At 46.4% G+C, this 22,739-nt stretch overlaps 1 protein-coding gene across 1 annotated transcript in view; it reads right to left on the minus strand.

Annotated features, from left to right (window-relative positions):
* Positions 1–3,890: 3,890 nt before the first annotated feature.
* Positions 3,891–22,739, minus strand: part of LOC141271958 (uncharacterized) — a 29,221-nt gene continuing 10,372 nt past the window's right edge. Inside the window, exons 2-5 of the mRNA XM_073682211.1 lie at positions 7,513–7,661; positions 7,207–7,386; positions 7,009–7,132; positions 3,891–5,801 (exon numbers count right to left, since the gene is read on the minus strand). Of these exons, the coding sequence (XP_073538312.1) occupies positions 4,792–5,801; positions 7,009–7,132; positions 7,207–7,386; positions 7,513–7,590 (1,392 nt within the window). The 5' untranslated portion in view covers positions 7,591–7,661 and the 3' untranslated portion in view covers positions 3,891–4,791. The remainder of the gene's footprint in view (positions 5,802–7,008; positions 7,133–7,206; positions 7,387–7,512; positions 7,662–22,739) is intronic.

The following is a 22,739-nucleotide window of genomic DNA, read 5'->3' on the forward strand; positions in this document are numbered from 1 at the left end:
CTCCCGTTGCTGCTGCTGTATATTCTGCTGGTGCTGCGTTTGCTGCACCTGCAACAAAATGCTTAAGCAGGTCCTCCAATTTGTCCAGCGTCACTTGCTGGCTTACGGCCGCCTTCACCCAGGACATGCAGCGCCTCTTATAACAGTCACACGTGTTCGCTGGGAATAGTGCCCGCACTTCTAACACCAACTGTGGTAGATCAGCTCACTCAGCTACGCATTGAGGTATAAACAGAACACTGTCTTTTTAAATTTTCAGTTGGTTTATTTGAGCATCATAAACCAATGTAAAGTTCATGAAAAGAAAACACAGCCCATCCGGCCTAACGGCAAACAAGATGAGAGAAGAGTCCAGCAAGGTCATTGCACCTGCTGGGGTCTGGCCACTCCAGGTTAGCAAAAACCACACAGTTCAGGGCTAGCAGGAACAAACACACGCTCTTCTCTCTGGAGCTGGCCTCGAGATACTGAACATCTCTTGAATCCAAAGGCTGGCTTTTTATAGCCCCTAAACCACACCCTGTAAAGGAGATAGGGTGGGTAGCTTCCCTCCCAGCACTTAGCTATCCACCTGTAAAGCATGCCCTTGTAACTCTGGCAATTAACCCTCTCTGCACTTAACATGCAGGAGAAACCTCCACGTTTTACATGACTGAAGCAAAAAAGTCTCAGAGACATGTATCTCCCCTCCAGTATTCTGCCAGTGAACTTGTCACACTACCTTTACCTATTGTTATTTAATTTTGGGGGAGAAGTGTGAGATTCAGATGAGCTCTCCAGGGTAGACCTAGGTTGTTGATCCCAATGTTTCATAACTCTGATTTGCATCCTATGTTAAACTCTAAATTCTTTAAGTGGTGGTTGTCTCAGAAATTCCTGATCCGAAGAAATTTTTTTTTGTGTGGCAAGTTGATGACTATGGCATATTTCAAATTAACTTACAAAGCATACTACAAAGGATGGCAGCTATAAGTAAAGAAAGCCATGCCTGGTGCTTTTGCTGGAAGAGGCTAGTAACATTTGATTATGGAGACCAAATTTACATATTTTCTTAAAAAATAACCATGGAAAAAAAGCTATTATAGTTAATATAATTTGAGAGCCATATTAGTAAATGCAAGAGAAGTCAAAGTGGGCATAGAACAGCGACTACCTAGCTTGACATGGATTCAGCCTTTGTGCGGACTGCAGGTAAGCAAATTTCTTTTATTGGTGTTTATAACGAACGGATGAACTGCTCCTTCGAGAAGGTAATGGCACTCTTCTAGAGCCATCCTAATCGCTAGTAACTCCCGATCGTCAATCGAGTAGTTGCATTCAGGAGCAGAGAAGGCCTTGGAGAAGAAGCCGCAGATGACCATTTTCCCAGCGGAACACTTCTGCATGAGAACTGCCCCAGAGGATGAAGAATCCACTTCCAGGAAAAACTGTTTATTGATTTTTGGGCCCATGTAGCACATGAGCAGAGGCAAAATCCTGCTTAAACCGCACCTGTCAGCAGGATTGTGCTCAGTAAACTACATACTGTCAGGTGGGCGACATTGCACTGATTAAAATGATACTTTGGTTGATTAAATCCATCCTATGGTTCTTGTGTAATCTTTACTTTCAGTTTGGAGATATTGATATGCTCATGCTTCGGGGCGGTCTGTGGGGTGGGCTCTATCTGGTGCTTACCTATTCATCTGTATGCTCTTAGGACAGCTCACTGTGCCTTCACTGACCTGCCTCTTATTTTACCTAGCCCCACACTAATAGATGCATCATGTAAAATAGGAGGCAGGTCTTTCGGACAATCCCTCCCAGAATGCAGCTACAAGCGCCTCGTTGTTCATGCCAAGTTTGGAAGACAGGGTGCGGACCAGACTGCATATTAGCCTACAGTCAGAGCTAACTGATGCAGTCTGAGGAGGGAAGATGCTGCTGAAGTGACACAGCCCGGTTCGTCAAAGACTGTGCGAAACACCTCCAGGAAGACCTTCAAATCCGAGGTCACAGGTCCACTTCTCGCCCATAAGTGATTGAGTCATACCAGGTGAGACATTAGGAATGCCACTTTAGTCTGATCATATGGGAACTGTAGTTCATAGTGCAGGGTGCACTTGTTAATAAATCCACGGCACTTCTTGGGATCCCTGTCGAAACGTGGCAGTGCAGACAGACGAGGAGCATGTACAGCTGCATGAATTGCAGGCTGAGTAGTCACTGCCACAGCTGCTGCGACTTGGGCTGGAGTGGATGAAGCAGCAAAAGTCAAGGCGTCCAAATGGGTATTCACTGTCCATAGATATGACAGGATTTTGTCCGGCTGATCAAGTTGCCGGGACATCTTGTCATGAATGTGCCATGTTCTGATGGGACCTGTGGTAGATCTGAGATTAGAAGATAGCGGCATTTAGCCGAGCACAGGCCCTCTTTAAATCTACACGGCCATTCATGAGTTAACAGGTTTCTTGTGGCAATGAAAGGATTTAGAGTTCCTCGTGGTTTATTGGCTGTGCTGCTTATTGGAACCACACCCTTCCATTCCATAAAGGTGTGCCTGGCTTCTCTCCATGCGAGCAAAAGAATCTTCATTCTGTTTTTGGATGCATTGGAGGTGTTCTGGAGAGAGTCACTCTTGTTGTCTTGAGATTGTTGCATGTGGTTTGATGTAATCATGCCTTGGTTTTCCCTGTTTGTCCAGACAGTGTTTCCCCTTTACTCCTGACCCTTTCCTCCCTAGGGGGAGGGTGGGAGCTGCACAGGATTTTGCAGCAGCACAGAGAGGTACAAGAACTGGGCATCTCCACCTTCAGGAGAAACCCTGGGGTTAGGGATAGACTAGGGCTTCCATAGATTCAGGGACAGTATAAGGTCCCTTCTCTCTGGCCTTCCTACAGTCACAGCGTGACACATCTCCTGTAATAACTATGAGAGCGGAGAGGTCTTGGGATCAACGGGGTACATGGCATGAGCAAACTGTCACACTGTTGGATCGTGGACCTACTGCGCCACGGGCTGGGCATACCCTGGAGGGGACAAGGCTATGCGGCTACCTGGTGTTCACTAGAGCTCCTGATGGTGGAGATAGGCTTGAGCTGCAGGTAGCCACCCGGCACCACTCCAAGGGCAGGCCCCGGGACTGCAGCAGAGTTGACCCCAAGGGTAAAGATAGCAGACATGGACACGGAGTCCAAGGAAGGCGCGGATTCTGATGAAACAGATATTGTAGCTGGTTGAGACAGAAGCAGATCAGGCTAGGGCAGAACTGGACATTTAGACGGGGCGGACACTGGTGCTGGTTCACATAATGTGTTTTTCAAGCACAGGTACTGGTTCAGGTAGTGCCGGAGTGGTTTCAGGCTCAGGTATCGCCAGAGCGATTTCAGGGTCAGGTACAGCAGCGATTTCAGGTTCAGGTACAGATTCAGACTAAGCTGGTACTGGTACAGTTAAGCTGAACGGGTACGGGCTGACAACTGACTAGCAGCTTGCAGAGTGACTAACACAACTGTTTCTCAGGCAACTCCCTATTTGGGAAGGTGCATTAAGTACCTAGTGTCTCCCAGGTATTGTCTGGGGACAAATCAGGAGTGCGTGCGCTACCCCTTTATGAGGCAGGGAGCACATGTCCTAAGCGTTCTGCCAGGAGACCTGCACAGCATGAGCAGGTCCTGAGACACAGGAGCAGTGGCGGAAGCTGGAGAGCGGCCAAGGCGATGAGTATGTCGTCTTCCCTGCCAGGAGGAGGGAGGGAGGAGATGCAGGGATGCCAGCAATGGTGTAACAGTAACCATTAAATATTAGACTGGTAACTCCCCCTTCATGTACAATAAGCTATGGAGTTATCTTCCAGGCAAAGTCCTCCCCACAGCCTGGAGGAGCTAATTTACATAAATTGATAAAATATGATTTATCCACAAGGCATCTGATATGAAGCATGCAGGTAGGACTTTTTTCAGCAGTCTATAACCTGTATGCCCATATTAATAGTTTAGGTAGGTCAAATGTGGTGATAAATTCCCTTTAAAGGGGTTGTCCAGGAGTCTTCTTTTTACTTGTATGGGGCTAAACATTTTTTGGTAGGTAGTTACTAACCGCGTACCTGTTCTGTCATGCACTAATCTCTCCCAGATTGGAGAAGTCACAGAACCGCTCCTGGCCACAATTCTCCCTCTTCCTGTAACACACAGCAGAACAAGAATGTAGTTAACAACTACCTTCCGATAAATGCTTAGTCCCATAATAGAAAAAAAAGAGTCTGGATAACCCCATTAATGGTAGCATTCTTTGTTGGGAGTAGTCTCGCTGAGATCTGTGTGTACTTAATTTGTGGGGTTTTTTTGCCCACTCAGCCAAAAAACGTGTATACAAAGGGAGCCCTTCTTACAAACAACCCACCAATTAAGTAAAATACATGCATAAATCTTAATTTACTCAAAGACTCAATTGTCACAGACTTTTCCCATCCAGATAACAATATCAAGGTCAACTTTGATCACCCTGCCTTGTGATTGCTGGTTGGTGGGTGATAGATGTACCATACAATCAACACCTGAAGTGAATGGAGCATCAGAGTCCACTTCATACAACGAATGTCAACAACATGTTGTAGGCAAAACATTTCCCACACTTAGGGCATGAATATGGCTTGGCATTGTGTCAATAGTTGGGGGTCAACAAAACTAGTTGTCCAACTGAAACATTTTATTTATTCTGAACATAAAATTGACTTCTCCTTGTTTGTTTTGTCTGATGCATATTGAGATTAATTTTAGCATTATAATTTTTTCCACATTCAGAATATCGTCATGGCTTCTCCCCTTTGTGAACTCTCTGATGTCTATTAAGATGTGATTTCCGGTTAAAACATTTCCCACATTCTGAACATAAATATGGCTTCTCCCCTATGTGAATTCTCTGATGGGTAGTAAGCTCTGATTTCCGATTATAACATTTCCCACATTCAGAACACGAATATGGCTTCTCTCCTGTGTGAATTATACGATGTGAAACAAGATGTGATTTCTGGTTAAAACATTTCCCACATTCTGGACATAAAAATGGCTTCTCCCCTGTGTGAATTCTCTGATGGGTTTTAAGATCTGATTTACGACTATAACATTTTTGACATTCAGAACATGAATATGGCTTCTCTCCAGTGTGAAGTCTATGATGTGTAACAAGATGTGATTTCTGGTTAAAACATTTCCCACATTCTGGACATGAAAATGGCTTCTCCCCGGTGTGAATTCTCTGATGGGTAATAAGATCTGATTTCCGACTATAACATTTCTGACATTCAGAACACGAATATGGTTTGTCTCCTGTGTGAATTCTCTGATGTGCTTCAAGACCTGATTTCTTGTGAAAACATTTCCCACACTCTGAACATGAAAATGGCTTCTGACATGTATGACATTTCTCATGTTCAACAAAATTTGATTTGTTTTTAAAACATCTCCCACATTTCGAACATAAAAATGGTTTGTTCCCTGTGTGAGTTTTTTGATGGTAAACAAGATTTGGTTTCCGAGTGTAACATTTACCACATTCTGAACACGAATAGGACTTCACCCCTTTGTGAGATCTTTCACGTTCAACTTTTCTTCTGTTATTTTTATTTTTGCTAACATTATGTGATGAATAGAAAGACAGGAGTTGTTGAAAATCAGCAGATGATAGATCTTTCCTTGGATAGAATGAAGTTATATCTTGAGCAATGACTTGCTCTTTAGATGTTTCTTGTGTGAGCCCACGATCTTCTAGTTTAAAATTAGAAGACATCACATGTCCCTTTGAATGATTGATACAGTCACCTGCAAAAAGTAAAATTGATGTTTTTTTTCACTTTAAAATAAAATAACCAGAATGTGATATATTTTATAACATCTCTATATAAAAAAGTCCATACAAATAGCAATGCATGCAGCAGAATTCAATTTACTGATTAAGGCTGTCATACACTTTAGAGAACTGTAAGCCTGTACTGACCTCTCCCCATACATGCTTAATTTCAGCCAAAGTGCATGTGTTTTGAATGGGGATGAGGGAGGAAGTTGCTACCCAACACCTCCTGCATTACTCAATCTCCCATAAGAACAAAAAAATAACAAAAAAATTAAATTTGATATGCCCGATTCTTCTTTCATTTCCACTTTTCTGTTGGGGATAAGTTCTGTTCGGTTAGAGTCCAATGGATTTGGTAAATACTCTAATGTATATAACATCATTGGTGGTAAAAATGGTCACAATATTAAAGTCTACCTCAAATCAAGGACCAGTGGATAATCATAATAACGCACCTAACTGTTTTCTCACAAATTTCCTCTTCTGAATTTTGCTCTCCTGCTTCTTTGAGTGTAGGAGAATAATGCATCTGCAGGTTTCTATCTGGCCCTCAGAAATGTGAACAGGTTGACCTTATTCTCTAGAAAAAATTTTTTCTCAGTTTCTGGGTCGGATTATTGTACATGACCTAGTCCATTAAAAAATGGGGAAGATATTGATTTGTGATTGGCTACGGAGGTGGAAAGAATTCCCTGTCATTAGTTGCTCATGGTTGTGTAGCTGTAGGAATGTTCAGTTCGAATGTGAATGGACAATTATCCAACAGGGGCAGACATATCATTTGTGCAATCTGTGCGGCTACACAGAGCCAAAGAGGTAAGGGGGTCCATTTCTATTTCTAAAGGAGGTGGAATTTTGCATTATAATGAATTATTAGACTGTGAAGGTCCTATATACTGTTCTTGTACAGGGACCCCCTCCTGACTGTCCGCCAGTACAATCCAACATTGGACTGGATTGGAAAAATGGTCCTCCAACCAACTTCCTGGTCAATGCTCGAGAAGAGTCAAAACATAAAGTCAACCCCATATGAAACTCTTGTATGTAAAGTAGTTTGTCAGATATTCTGGAGTCGGTTTGGATATGGGTGTTTGCAAATAAAATAATATTTGTAAAATAAATGACATTACAGGAACCTTGCTTCACTACAACTCTGAATTTAGTACTATCTATTACCTGGTGATGTGAGGGGCTGTGGAACCTCCATCATGACGTCCTTGTACAGATCTTTGTGTCCTTCTAAATACTCCCACTCCTCCATGGAGAAATAGACGGTGACATCCTGACACCTTATAGGAACCTGACACATGTAATAATACCATTATCACCCAGATCCCTTAACATTATTATTGTATAATGTCCCAGAAGTGTCACCTCTCCAGTCAGCAGCTCAATCATCTTGTAGGTGAGTTCTAGGATCTTCTGGTAATTGATGTCCTCATGTATCAGGGGGTGAGGTGGAGGCCCCATGATTGGGCTCAGGGGTCTTCCCCATCCCTCAGACACAGGGGCCTGACAGCGCTCATTAGAGGTCTTCTTCACTACTGTGTAATCCTGGTTATGGAGAGACACATTAATAAATCTCACTACAGACATTTCCAGAGTCCTCACCTCTCCAGTTCTGTCCATCTGTTATTCCCATAGATAAGGATGTAATGTGACGTCATCAGAATCTCTCACCTCTCCAGTAAGCCGGAAGAGGATCTCTAGGGTGAGGTGTAATATCCTCTCCGCCATCTTGTCCCTGTCCCTATCCATCCTTGATGGTCAATCAGGAAAATTCCCTTATATAGAAGATCTCCACTGAGAGGATCCGATATTGTAGAGACCTGAACGGGGAGAAGGTGAGTTGATGTAAAATCATAAAAAGCCCCATGTAAAAACACAATTACAGGAGATAATAAGGCGAAACGTATGAGGAAATAGAGAGTGTAGATGTTATATTCTCTCTTTTTAGTATGAACTGGAACATGAGTTGAATGTTTTATCAAAGCAGCTTCCCAGTAGCTAGCCATAAATGTGATGCAAATATGAATGACACACAGTTGTTGTAGATCAGCTCTTCTCAAGCTGTGAGGCACTATCAAGGACTCCTGACCAGAAACCACAGGTCCTTAATCCCTTTCCGACCTTGTCAGTAATAGTACGTAGCTGTGCCCTGGGACTTATGGATCAGCTACGTATTATTACGCGCGCTGCGATCGCGCCCGCACGCAAGCGGTGCGGGCGATCGCAGCCGGGTGTCAGCTGATTGTCACAGCTGACACCTGGTGCTATGTGCAGGAAGCGGTCCCGCACCGCTCCCTGCACATTAACCCCCGCAATGCTGCGATCGAAGTCGATCACAGCATTGCGGTGGCAAGGGGGGAGATGATCGCTATACTCACCTCTCCTGCCGGCATCCAGCGATGTCTGCGGCGGCTTCCGGATGTTGCCATGACGACCCGATGTCGTCATGACAACATCCGGGTCTCCAGGAGGCAGGACATTACAATGGTCATGCGCAGTGTGCGACCAAAGTAATGTCTCCCCAGTGTGCAGCGCTGACAGGCTTCATGGCATAGGGAGCTGCTGCTCTCTATGCCATGCAGCCGATCAAGCTGCAAAAAGTGAAAGTCCCATAGTGGGACAATGTGTAAGAGTAAAAAAAAAAGTAGAAAAGTAAAAAAAAATAGTAAAAATATTTAAGAAAAAAATAATCCCCAAAAAATAAAAATATATTGAACCCATAATATTTATTTATTCTGAAAAAAAAAAAAAAACCAATAAAAGTACACATATTTGGTATCGCCGCGTCCGGAACGACCTGACCTATAAAACTGTCCCACTAGTTAACCCCTTTAGTGAACATGGTAAAAAAAAAGCAAAAAAACTTGCTTTATCATCATACCGCCAAACAAAAAAGACGAATATAAATAAAAATGGTACTGCTGAAAACATCATCTTGTCCCGCAAAAAACAAGCTGCCACACAGTTCCATCATCCGAAAAATAAAAAAGTTATAGCTCTCAGAATAAAGTGATACAAAAAAAATATTTTTTCTAGAAAATCGTTTTTATTGTGTAAAAGCGGCAAAACATAAAAAAAAGATATAAATGCGGTACCGCTGTAAACGTACTGACCTGAAGAATAACGCTGCATTATCAATTTTACCACACGCGGAACGGCATAAAAAAAAAATCCTGAATTGTTGGTTTTTGTTTATTCTGCCTCCCAAAAATCAGAATAGAAAGCGATCAAAAAATGTCACGTGCCCGAAAATGGTATCAATAAAAACGTCAACTTGTCCCGCAAAAAAACAAACCATCACATGACTCTGTCGGCCAAAATATGGAAAAGTTATAGCTCTCGAAATATGGTGATGCAAAAACTAGTCTTTGCAAAAAAAAGCATCTTTTAGTGTGTGACAGCAGTCAATCATAAAAATGAATCTGGTATCGCTGTAATCGCACCGACCCGAAGAATAAAATCGTTTAATCACTTATACCACACGAGGAACGGTGTAAAAAATATACTCTAGGGTTAGGGTTGTGCTAGGCTTGGGGTTGGGATTTTTTCAAAAGTAAAGAAAAAAAAAATGATGACAATATGGCAACTAGTGTTGAGCGCAAGTGCTCGCTACTTGAGTTTGCATCGGGTGCTCGGGTATGCACTGAGCATCGCGGGTGTTCGAGTGACATGCTCGAGTCTCTGCCCCATATGCTTCACGGCCAAAAAAACGTTGCTGGGATCGCCTGCCATGCACAATCGATCACCGCATGTTTTTTTTTGGGTGTCTAACAACCGTGAAACATGCGGGGCGGGGACTCGAGCATGTCACTCGAGCACCCGCGATACTTGGTGCATACCCGAGTACCCGATGCAAACTCAAGTAGTGAGCACTTGCGCTGAAGACTAATGACAACTTATTCAATATGATGACCTAATGTTATCAAATTCTGTCGTACCTTTGGGTTCAAAATGTACACTATACCCCTTGATAAAGTCATTGAGGGGTCTAGTTTCCAAAATGGTGTCACTTGTGGGGGGTTTCCACTGTTTAGGCACATCAGGGGCTCTCCAAACGCAACATGGCGTCCGCTAATTATTCAAGCAAATTTTACATTTAAAAAGTCAAATGGCGCTCCTTCCCTTCTGAGCCCTGCTATGCGCCCAAACAGTGTTTTTTCCCCACGTATGGGGTATCTGTGTGCTCAGGGGAAATTGCTCAACAAATTTTGGGGTCCATTTTTTCCTGTTACCCCTGCAAAAATAAAAATATTGGGGTCTAAAGTAACATTTTTGTGAAAAAAGTTAAATGTTAATTTTTTTCTTCCCCATTCCAAAAATTCCTGTGAAGCAAGTGAAGGATTAATAAACTTCTTGAATGTGGTTTTGAGCACCTTGAGGGGTGCAGTTTTTAGAATGGTGTCACTTTTGCATATTTTGTGTGATAAAGGCCCCTCAAAGTCACTTCAAATGTGATGTGGTCCCTAAAAAAATGTTTTTGTAAATTTTGTTGGAAAAACGAGAAATCGCTGATCAACTTTTAACTCTTATAGCGCACTAATAAAAAAAAAATTTGGTTCCAAAATTGTGCTGATGTAAAGTAGACATGTGGGAAATGTTATTTATTAACTATTTTGTGTGACATATCTCTCTGACTTAATCGAATAAAAATTCAAATTTTGAAAATTGTGAAATTTTCAAAATTTGCGCCAAATTTCCAATTTTTTCACAAATAAACGCAAGTGATATCGAAGAAATGTTACCACTATCATGAAGTACAATATGTCATGAAAAAACAGTCTCAGAATCAGTGGGATCCGTTGAAGCGTTTCAGAGCAATTACCTCATAAAGTGACAGTGGTCAGAATTGTAAAAATTGACCTGGTCATTAACGTGCAAACCACCCTGGGTGGTAAAGGGGTTAAAGGGTATCTGTCAGCAGTTTTTTGCCCTTCAATCTAAGGAGCATCATAATATGGGGGAAGAGAACCTGATTCCAGGGATGCGTCACTTGCTCAGCAGCTTTCTGTTGTTTCAATACAATCTAATTTTATTCACTTATACAGCGCCATTAATTCCACAGCGCTTTACAGACATTATCGACACTGTCACAGCCACATAGAAATACATGGGATGGCACACTGCAGGAGGTAAAATATTCTTTTTATTTGTGTCAGGATTAAAACATGGATAAGGCTGAGTGCCCACGATGTGGCTTTAATGCGTTTCCGTGGCGGCATTTCTGCCGCAGAAATAAATTAAAATCGCTTGTTAAGATGTCTGCCATGTTTTCCAATGATAATCCTTTCCGCTGCGGATTATCACTACGGAAAAATCCGCAGCACAACCAATTTGGGCGCGATTTCGCGGTGAAATTGCACCCATTGACTTGCATTGAACCGCATAAAATCTGCATTTATAGATTTATACATGCGGATTTCATGCGGTTCAATGCGCGAATCGTACCCAGGCCTGGAGAAGAGTTAAAAAAGAATTATAAAGTAAAAAATAAAAAAAATTATTCATATTCACCTCTCCGGAAGCCCCCGGTCTCCTCCCTCTCCTCGGCGGCCCGCGGTGTACTGGCACGACCTGCGGTGACATCATTTCATCGGCTGATGGTCACGCAACCATCACCTGACCGCTAACGTCAGTGACCTCCCCTTTATACATGAGCACATCCAGCGTTACATTACTGTACAGATACACATCGCAGAACTGGGGGAGGGGGCACTATCTCCGGGAATGGAGGGGTTAATGCCCCCTGTATATATGAGCACATCCAGCGTTATATTACTGTACATATACACATGGTAGAAAGGGGGAAGGGGGGCACTATCTCCAGGAATGGAGGGGTTAATGTCCCCTGTATACATGAGCACATCCAGCGTTATATTACTGTACATATACCCATGGCAGAACTGGGGGAAGGGGGGCACTATCTCCGGGAATGGAGGAGTTAATGTCCCCTGTATACATGAGCACATCCAGCATTATATTACTGTACATATACACATGGCAGAACTGGGGGAAGGGGGACACTATCTCTGGGAATGGAAGGGTTAATGTCCCCTGTATACATGAGCACATCCAGCGTTATATTACTGTACATATACACATGGCAGAACTGGGAGAAGGGGGCACTATCTCTGGGAATGGAGAGGTTAATGCCCCCTGTATACATGAGCACATCCAGCGTTATATTACTGTACATATACACAAGGCAGAACTGGGGGAAGGTCGGAACTATCTCCAGGAATGAAGGGGTTAATGCCCCCTGTATACATGAGCACATCCAGCGTTATATTACTGTACATATACACATGGCAGAACTGGGGGAGGGGGGCACTATCTCCTGGAATGGATGGGGTTAATGCCCCCTGTATACATGAGCACATCCAGCGTTATATTACTGTACATATACACATGGCAGAACTGGGGGAAGGGGGCACTATCTCCGGGAATGGAGGGGTTAAAGTCCCTTGTAATCATGAGCACATCCAGCGTTATATTACTGTACATATACACATGGCAGAACTGGGGGAAGGGGGCACTATCTCCGGGAATGGAGGGGTTAATGTCCCCTGTATACATGAGCACATCCAGCGTTATATTACTGTACATATACACATGGCAGAACTGGGGGAAGGGGGCACTATCTCCAGGAATGGAGGAGTTAATGTCCCCTGTATACATGAGCACATCCAGCGTTATATTACTGTACATATACACATGGCAGAACTGGGGGAAGGGGGGGCACTATCTCCAAGAATGAAGGGGTTAATGCCCCCTGTATACATGAGCACATCCAGAGTTATATTACTGTACATATACACATGGCAGAACTGGGGGAAGGGGGCAAAATCTCCGGGAATGGAGGGGTTAATGCCCCCTGTATACATGAGCACATCCAGCGTTATATTACTGTACATATACACATGGCAGAACTGGGGGAAGGGGGGGCACTATCTCCAGGAATGAAGGGGTTAATGCCCCCTGTATACATGAGCACATCCAGCGTTATATTACTGTACATATACACATGGCAGAACTGGGGGAAGGGGGGCACTATCTCCGGGAATGAAGGGGTTAATGCCCCCTGTATACATGAGCACATCCAGCGTTATATTACTGTACATATACACATGGCAGAACTGTGGGAAGCGGGGCACTATCTCCAGCAATGGAGGGGTTAATGCCCCCTGTATACATGAGCACATCCAGCGTTATATTACTGTACATACTGTAATGCAGCGACTTGCTGGCATTACGGTAATGGTCCAGGATGTGTTTTACCTGACCATGTACCTTCCCCCTCAGGTGACTGGTCACATGACTGTGACATAGCACAGGTCCTGCGCGCACAGAATGTCTGTCTGATCACATGACTGTGACATCAGGAAGGTCCTGTCAGTATGTGTGTGTGTGCACGAGATGCATATATAAACCCTGCTTGATGGGAGACAGGTGTGTTCTGTGAGAGAGGTGTAAGGCCTGGTCCCGTGTGTGTGAGACACCGACCATGTGAGGCCTAGTGAAGCCTGGTGCCTGAAAGGTTGAGACTGGATCCTGTGTGGATGCTAGTGGCCTTGGAAGGCAGAGGTTTGAGGAAAAGTCCTGAAAGGCAGGGCCTGGATCCTGTGTGGATGTCAGTGGCCTTTGAGGGAACGACGGCTAGAGACCCCCACCTGGGAAGCCGCAAAGCCACAGTGGTGGCGGAGTAATGGACTGAGACAGCTAAACCCGGCAAAGGTAATACCCTGTGTTATATGGACATTAGTATGGACATTGCTATGTTATTACCTTTCGAAGGCTGTACCTGCAGCAAGTGGGCCGGTGTGCCACTTGGCTCGTGAATATTATATACATGTGTGTCGGCGTGCCACTGAGTTGGACCCGGCCATATGCGGTTTATGAAGTAATAAACTGCTGAGCATTGTTTAAAACGGAAAGACATTGCATGTGTGCATTGATTGTCGCAGCGAAGCGAGTCCCCCATTATGATGTCTAGCGCTGCCTTACATATGGTGGAGAATGCGGGCAACTGCAGCCCGGTTGCTAGCGGCAACCGCAGTCTGGTTGCTTGAGGCAACTGCAGCCCGGTTGCTAGGGGCAACGGCACAGGACGAGTGTGGATTAAAGCATCTGGCTGCAACTCGGTGGGGTTGCGAAGATTGGCGTCGCACTCAAACCTGGTTTGCTGTGGCTCGGCGGGGCCAAGAAATTTTTCCTGGGAGAGCGGTGTGTGAATAGTGTCCTGAGGAAATGCAGGAGCAGATAAAAATGGCTGTGAAAGGAGCAGCAACTGAGTTTGAAGCTATTGAGCGATTCAAGTGCCTGTTAAAACCGGAGCAGCTATTTGAGAAACGTCTACTGGACATGAAACTGGACATGTTGCAGGAACCACAGGAGCGGTTGGCCCGTTACAGAGAGGCGGCAGCGGACCATTCCTTGAACTCTCCGGGGGCGCCCTTGTTGTCCCAGAGTGCCCGGGGAGGTGGTAAGAGCTGTTGTGAACTGAGTCCTAAGACTATTCTTGATTTTTCTTGTAAAAATTCCCCTGCCGGTGTGGTTGTTAAAAAGGGGGTGGAGTCTAAAAAAGGGGCGGTTGTTCAAAACAGAGTGGAGGATAGAAAATCAAAAAAAATTACTGGTGGTGGGTTGGTACCTCCTAAAAATGACAATGTGACCGTTGATAACGGGAAAGCTCCAGTAGAAGGGGGTGACGTCAAAGTGGGAGGTGACCTGTTAGTCCACAACACCATGGGGAGTGACACAGACCCCGTAGCTGACGGTGACACTACGAAAGTAGAAGGAGAGGTTAGATGAGATGAGAGAGTCCCCATCTCGTCGACGGCGCAAGGGCCACAAAAAGGTTGCTCCTGTAGACTTGGCTGAAAATGAAAATAAAGAGAGTGTAGTACTGTGTACCTTTGCTACAAGTGTGGATCCTCCATTAGAGGTAGAAGAGGAGGTGACGTTGCCAGTAGCAACCTCCGGTACGGTACCGAGTCAGAAGGATCTGACAGTCCTGGAAGAGGAGGCGGCCAGTCGTGACCAAGAGCTGGAGCCTATCAGCCAGCAGTGTCAGAGTGACGTGCAGCAACAATGTGGAAACCTGGAGATCGTGTCCTCAGACCAGCCGAACCTGGAGTCTGAAAGGCAGAAATTATACCAGGTTGTGAGGAGTTTACAGCGAGACCTGAAGGGAAGCAATGAGGAAATTAACCAGTGGAAGGAAATGTTCTACGCAATTAAGGAGGACCGCCGCAAAATCAAGGAAGAGGTTTTGCAGTTGAAGCTTGAGAAGGAGGCGCGACAGGATGGTGTTTCTGGACACGAACAAATCCTAGATGACTGCGCAAACAGCTCAACCAGGAGCTGTGTGACTCCAAGAAGGAGTGTGGTGAACGCAGTAGGGAACTGCAACAGAGTAAGAGAGATTATGATGATCTCCTCAAGGTGAAGAAAAAACTAGAGGAGGATAAGGCGGGTGCAGAGCAAGTGCGCCAAGTGGTTGAGACCACTCTGCAAGACACCCGTGAGGAGAATGATGATCTCCGGGGAAAGACCCTAGATCTGGAAGCTCAGGTGAAGGAGCTACAGATGTCCTGTGATACTCTCCAGAAGGCGGAGACGTACCTTAAGGAAACCGTCAGCAAGATGGAAGCCGAACGAGAGAGGATGGAGGAGTCCATCGGAAAAGCCACAGACCAGGGCCAGGAGTTGACCGCTGGTGATGGGAGGTATGAAGCAGATACCCCCTCGAGTGATGTGGGCTCGGAGGATTCGGTGGATGTCGGAGCCGAGATCAAGCAGCTCAAGGAGTTGCTACAAGCCCAGTGGACGCCAGAGAAGCGTGAGAGACTGGCTATTGAGAGCCGAGTGGGCGCATTGGAGACGGAGAGGTCTGAGAGAGCTCTGCTGCTGGAAGAGCAGTTGAAGCAGGAAGAGCTTTAGAGATGGACTGCTGAGAGGCGAGTAACTAAGCTGGAAGAAGTTTTAGAGCTCAAAGGGCGCCTAGCAGAGTGTCACGCGGTGAACGAGGTCTCCTTGGAGAAGGGAAAAGGCAAACAAGTTGCACTTACTCCCTTAGACCATGAGAAGGTGGTCCTGAGGAGAGCTAAGAGTATGGTGTTGGAAGATAAAGGTGAAGTGGAGGTTGTCAAGACGAAAAGTTGTGAAGTTGTAGCTGTGAGTCAGCTCAGGGGAAGCATACAGGGTGAAGATGCTGGAAAGCAGTGGTCCCTGAAACCTGAGCTGGTTGATCGTCTGGAAACCACTGGTGAGACCGAAACGTCTTGGTACAAGTGCCTCGTAGATGTACCCGAGGATTTGAGGGAAGAATTCACCAGTGAGTCCGTGCATGAGGAGTTTAAGAAGGCCGTGGGAGCCTGTAAGGTGTACTTGACCTCAGAAGCTAAACAGCTGGTGGTCCTGTCCACGACCGAAGTCACAGTGAAGAGGGTGGCTATCCTAAGTGACATGCACTGGCGATGTATTCGCACGAAGCGGTTTCTCCTGTTGAAGATGGAGCAAGCCGTTAAGACAACTGGAGTTGTTGAGGAAAGCTCACAGTATGCGTGAAGAGGTCATCCGGATGCCTCATGTTCTGGTGAGGAAGCTCGTTGGGAGAAATGGTCGAGCCATGCAGATGATGGTCAAAAAGTCTGGTGTGGGGAAAGTAAGCAGTCCACGTGATCAGGACTGGATACCAGACGAAGACGGCATGGTATCATTCTCCGCTGTAGGAACAGAAGAAAGCCTGGATTATATGCGCATGCTGTTGGAGTACCGAGTGACCTACTTGCGAGAGGTAGAACAGTTGAATCTCGCTAGACTGCGAGTGGATAGACAGCATCATCTGAGTAGCAGAAGATGGCAGCCGTCTAGAAATTATGAGACCAGACAGAGAAAGGGCCCCCTAAATAACAGAACAGCTATAGCTGGAGTTAGGGACCTTTCAAGATGTCCTGAGAGTAGTGGGCGTGGGTTTAGAGGTAGTGAGACCTCCAGTAACTCAGGTTTGAGCAGCCCATACAAACGACCCAATAGAGGACGGGACATTACGGAGTCGAACCGGACCTTAGATACCAGGGCACGTGAGTCACAGCACTGTATGACTGACCGCTGGGAGAGGGGGAGACCTGACAAGGTTACGACTGACCGCTGGGAGCGGGGGAGGTCTGACAAGGTTATGACTGACCGCTGGGAGCGGGGGAGACCTGACAAGGTTACAACTGACCGCTGGGAGCGGGGGAGCTCTGACAAGGTTACGACCCGGAAAGGTGACCTGACTAAGTCAGTGACAGTGACAAATGGTAGGTCCCTAAGGAATGGGCTAATGTCGTTGACTAAGGTTCCAGGGGCTCAGTAGCACAATTGTAAAGTACATGGTCTCTATGTGAGCTGGGGGTTATAGTGATTGTGTATATTATGTGTTCAACCCCACAAGTTTGAACAGAGGGGGGATATGTAATGCAGCGACTTGCTGGCACTACGGTAATGGTCCAGGATGTGTTTTACCTGACCATGTACCTTCCCCCTCAGGTGACTGATCACATGACTGTGACATCAGCAAGGTCCTGTCAGTATGTGTGTGTGTGTGTGTGCACGGGATGCATATATAAACCCTGCTTGATGGGAGACCGGTGTGTTCTGTGAGAGAGGCGTAAGGCCTGGTCCCGTGTGTGTGGGACACCGACCGTGTGAGGCCTAGTGAGGCCGAGTGATGCCTGGTGCCTGAAAGGTCGAGACTGGATCCTGTGTGGATGCTAGTGGCCTTGGAAGGCAGAGGTTTGAGGAAGAGTCCTGAAAGGCAGGGCCTGGATCCTGTGTGGATGTCAGTGGCCTTTGAGGGTACGACGGCTAGAGACCCCCACCTGGGAAGCCGCAAAGCCACAGTGGTGGCGGAGTAATGGACTGAGACAGCTAAACCCGGCAAAGGTAATACCCTGTGTTATATGGACATTAATATGGACATTGCTATGTTATTACCTTGCTGAAGGCTGTACCTGGAGCAAGTGGGCCGGTGTGCCACTTGGCTCGTGAATATTATATACATGTGTGTCGGCGTGCCACAGAGTTGGACCCGGTCATATGCGGTTTATGAAGTAATAAACTGCTGAGCATTGTTTAAAACGGAAAGACATTGCACGTGTGCATTGATTGTCGCAGCGAAGCGAGTATCCCCTATTATGATGTCTAGCGCTGCCTTACAATATACACATATCAGAACTGGGGGAAGGGGGGAACTATCTCCAGGAATGAAGGGGTTAATGTCCCCTGTATACATGAGCACATCCAGCGTTATATTACTGTACATATACACATGGCAGAACTGGGGGAAGGGGCACTATCTCCGGGAATGGAGGGGTTAATGTCCCCTGTATACATGAGCACATCCAGCATTATATTACTGTACATATACACATGGCAGAACTGGGGGAAGGGGCACTATCTCCGGGAATGGAGGGGTTAATGCCCCCTGTATACATGATCACATCCAGCGCTATATTACTGTAGATATACACATGGCAGAACTGGGGGAAGGGGGGCACTATCTCCGGGAATGAAGGGGTTAATGCCCCCTGTATACATGAGCACATCCAGCATTATATCACTGTACATATACACATGGCAGAACTGGGGGAACGGGCCACTATCTCCGGGAATGGAGGGGTTAGTGTCCCCTGTATACATGAACACATCCAGCGTTATATTACTGTACATATACACATGGCAGAACTGGGGGAAGGGGCCACTATCTCCGGGAATGGAGGGGTTAATGTCCCCTGTATACATGAGCACATCCAGCGTTATATTACTGTACACATACACATGGCAGAACTGGGGGAAGGGGGGCACTATCTCCAGGAATGGAGGGGTTAATGCCCCCTGTATACATGAGCACATCCAGCGTTATATTACTGTACATATACACATGGCAGAACTGGGGGAAGGGGGCACTATCTCCGGTAATGGAGGGGTTAATGCCCCCTGTATACATGAGCACATCCAGCATTATATTACTGTTAGTGTTGAGCGATACCTTCCGATATCGGGAAATATCGGATCGGATTGGATCGGACCGATACCGAAAAAGTATCGGATATCGCCGATTCCGATACCGGAAACCAATGCAAGTCAATGGGACAGAAATATCGGAATGAAAATAAACCCTTTCTTTCCTTGTAGGTTAATTCTACATGAAGGAAAACAACTAAGAATAATGTAGAATGTATTGGGGGAGGTGGGGGAGACAATAAAGGCATAGAGGTTTAGCCCAATCAAATGGAATAGCAGGAATTAATATTTTTTTTAAGATGTTCTGAGTTACGGAAATATTGACTATGTTAAGTATTTTTATATTTTGTCAGATATTTATGTTTCACTACTTCCATGCTCTTCACCTTCTTTTTTACTTCTCCCACACTTTCTCCTTCATCATCCTCAGCATCTTTTTCATCCACTTCTTCTTCACCTTCTTCATCTTCTTCACCTTCTTCGTATTATTCTTTTTTTTTACATTCTTCATATTCTACTTCTTCATCTTCTTCATATTCTTCATCATATTCTTATTTGTGACAGGCATTCCTGTAGTTATCTATAAAAGGTTGGACATTACACCTTTCGTTCTGCCCGTCACAAAAGATTTACAACAGGATTTGTCCGCGTTCAGTTTGGCCTGCAGCAGCAGGTCTTTTCCAGGGGCACCACGAGGAGGAACGGACTCACCCCCATACACTGCTTAGTCATCTTCCGCTTATAATTTAGATATTATCTTTTGCTCTGATTTTTAGTCTTATGCTTAATGTTCTTCCTCTTTTTGTTCTGCAGCTTCTTGTATTTCTGCTTCTTGGTTTTCTGTCTCTTGTTCTTCTGTATCTTGGTGCTTGTCTTCTCTTCTTTGTCCTCTTGGTCAACTTCTTCAGGGTCATCTTCTTGGTCATCTTCGGGGTGGTCTTCAGGGTCGTCGTCTTCGGGGTCCTCGTCTTCTTCGGGTTGGTCTTCTGGGTCCTCGTCTTCTTCAGGGTGGTCTTCAGGGTCCTCGTCTTCTTCGGGGTGGTCTTCAGGGTCCTCGTCTTCTTCGGGGTGGTCTTCAGGGTCCTCGTCTTCTTCGGGGTGGTCTTCAGGGTCGTCGTCTTTGGAGTTCTCGTCTTCTTCGGGTTGGTCTTCAGGGTCCTCGTCTTCAGGGTCCTCGTCAGGGAGATCCAGAGTGATAACCAAGAACCATTTCAAAAAGCTTGAACTTGGAAATGTAGCAGAAGGTACAAGAAGGCTGAGGAACTACCGAGGACCAGCTGACGGTACTGGAACCCGGATGGGTAGCAGAAGGTACAAGAGCCAATGGAACTGCCGAAGACCAGCTGACGGTACTGGAACTCGGTTACTAAGCAGGAGGTACCTGTGCCAGAAAGCACTACCAAGGACCAGCAGACGTTGGTGGAACTTGGATACCGAGAAGGAGGCACCTAATCCAAAGGCACTGCCGAGAACCAGCTGACTGTACTGGAACCCGGATGGGAAGCAGAAGGTACCCATGTAAAAAAAAGTTTCAAGGCCGCGAGCCGGCCACAGTTACCAAAACCCACAGTCCTACAGGGGGTGCTTGTCCTATTGGCACTATGGAACCAGCCTTCATTGCCAGATCCCGCAGCCCACATAGGAGTCACCTAAACTGCAGGCACCATAGAGTCGGCTAACCCGACCGCAACACGACAGGACAACGCATTGGAGACAAAGTGACGTTGACACTACCCGGAAACAGCTGGCGTGCTGGAACCAGGCTGGGCAGGAGGGAGTACCCGTGCCAAAGACACTGCCGAGAACCAGCTGACGGTACTGGAACCCGGATGGGTAGTAGAAGGTACAAGAGCAAATGGAACTACCGAGGACCAGCTGACGGTACTGGAACCCGGATGGGTAGCAGAAGGTACAAGAGCCAATGGAACTGCCGAAGACCAGCTGACGGTACTGGAACTCGGTTACTAAGCAGGAGGTACCTGTGCCAGAAAGCACTACCAAGGACCAGCAGACGTTGGTGGAACTTGGATACCGAGAAGGAGGCACCTAATCCAAAGGCACTGCCGAGAACCAGCTGACGGTACTGGAACCCGGATGGGTAGCAGAAGGTACCCATGTAAAAAAAAGTTTCAAGGCCGCGAGCCAGCCGCAGTTACCAAAACCCACAGTCCTACAGGGGGTGCTTGTCCTATTGGCACTATGGAACCAGCCTTCATTGCCAGATCCTGCAGCCCACATAGGAGTTACCTAAACTGCAGGCACCATAGAGTCGGCTAACCCGACCGCAACACGACAGGACAACGCATTGGAAGCAAAGTGACGTTGACACTACCTGGAAACAGCTGGCGTGCTGGAACCAGGCTGGGCAGGAGGGAGTACACGTGCCAAAGACACTGCCGAGAACCAACTGACGGTACTGGAACCCGGATGGGTAGCAGAAGGTACAAGAGCCAATGGAACTGCCGAAGACCAGCTGACGGTTGTGGAACTCGGTTACTAAGCAGGAGGTACCTGTGCCAGAAAGCACTACAAAGGACCAGCAGACGTTGGTGGAACTTGGATACCGAGAAGGAGGCACCTAATCCAAAGGCACTGCCGAGAACCAGCTGACGGTACTGGAACCCGGATGGGTAGCAGAAGGTACCCATGTAAAAAAAAGTTTCAAGGCCGCGAGCCGGCCGCAGTTACCAAAACCCACAGTCCTACAAGGGGTGCTTGTCCTATTGGCACTATGGAACCAGCCTTCATTGCCAGATCCCACAGCCCACATAGGAGTCACCTAAACTGCAGGCACCATAGAGTCGGCTAACCTGACCGCAACACGACAGGACAACGCATTGGAGGCAAAGTGACGTTGACACTACCCGGAAACAGCTGGCGTGCTGGAACCAGGCTGGGCAGGAGGGAGTACCCGTGCCAAAGACACTGCTAGGAAACAGCTGGCGGTGCTGGAACCCAGGGTAAATACTAAAAACAGAGTGGAGCCAGAGGCGTAATTGGAGCAACTTTAAAATCTGTAGTAGTGTGAATGTGGACAGAGCAGGAGAATTTGCCGAACACACAGCTGGGGAACAGCTGACGTTACTGAACCCCAATAACACGGCAGCAAGTGTTGACTGTGCAGACGGCACTTCTGAGCAGCAACTAGCGGTATTGGAGCCCAGGTTAAATACTAAAAACAGAGGAGCCAGAGGTGTAATTTGAGCAAGTTTTAAATCAGTAGTACAGTGGATGTGGACAAAGCAGGAGAATTTGCCGAACACACAGCTGGGGAACAGCTGACGTTACGGAACCCCAATAACACTGGAGCAAGCGTTGACTGTGCAGACGGCACTTCTGAGCAGCAACTAGCGGTATTGGAGCTCAGGGATAATACTGAAAACAGAGGAGCCAGAGGTGTAATTGGAGCAACTTTAAAATCTGTAGTAGTGAGAATGCGGACAGAGCAGGAGAAATTGCCGTCCGCACAGCAGGGGAACAGCTGACGTTACTGAACCCCAATAACTCGGCAGCAAGTGTTGACTGTGCAGACGGCACTTCCGAGCGCCAGCTGGCGGTGTTGGAGCTCAGGGATAATACTGAAAACAGAGGAGCCAGAGGTGTAATTGGAGCAACTTTAAAATCTGTAGTAGTGAGAATGTGGACAGAGCAGGAGAAATTGCCGGACACACAGCAGGGGAACAGCTGAAGTTACTGAACCCCAATAACACGGCAGCAAGTGTTGACTGTGCAGACGGCACTTCCGAGCGCCAACTGGCGGTGTTGGAGCTCAGGGATAATACTGAAAACAGAGGAGCCAGAGGTGAAATTGGAGCAACTTTAAAATCTGTAGTAGTGAGAATGTGGACAGAGCAGGAGAAATTGCCGTCCGCACAGCAGGGGAACAGCTGACG

The sequence above is a fragment of the Phyllobates terribilis genome, unplaced genomic scaffold (genome assembly GCF_046119375.1).
Source record: "Phyllobates terribilis strain yellow unplaced genomic scaffold, ASM4611937v1 Scaffold_5__5_contigs__length_657084704, whole genome shotgun sequence".
Taxonomy (NCBI): Eukaryota; Metazoa; Chordata; class Amphibia; order Anura; family Dendrobatidae; genus Phyllobates; species Phyllobates terribilis.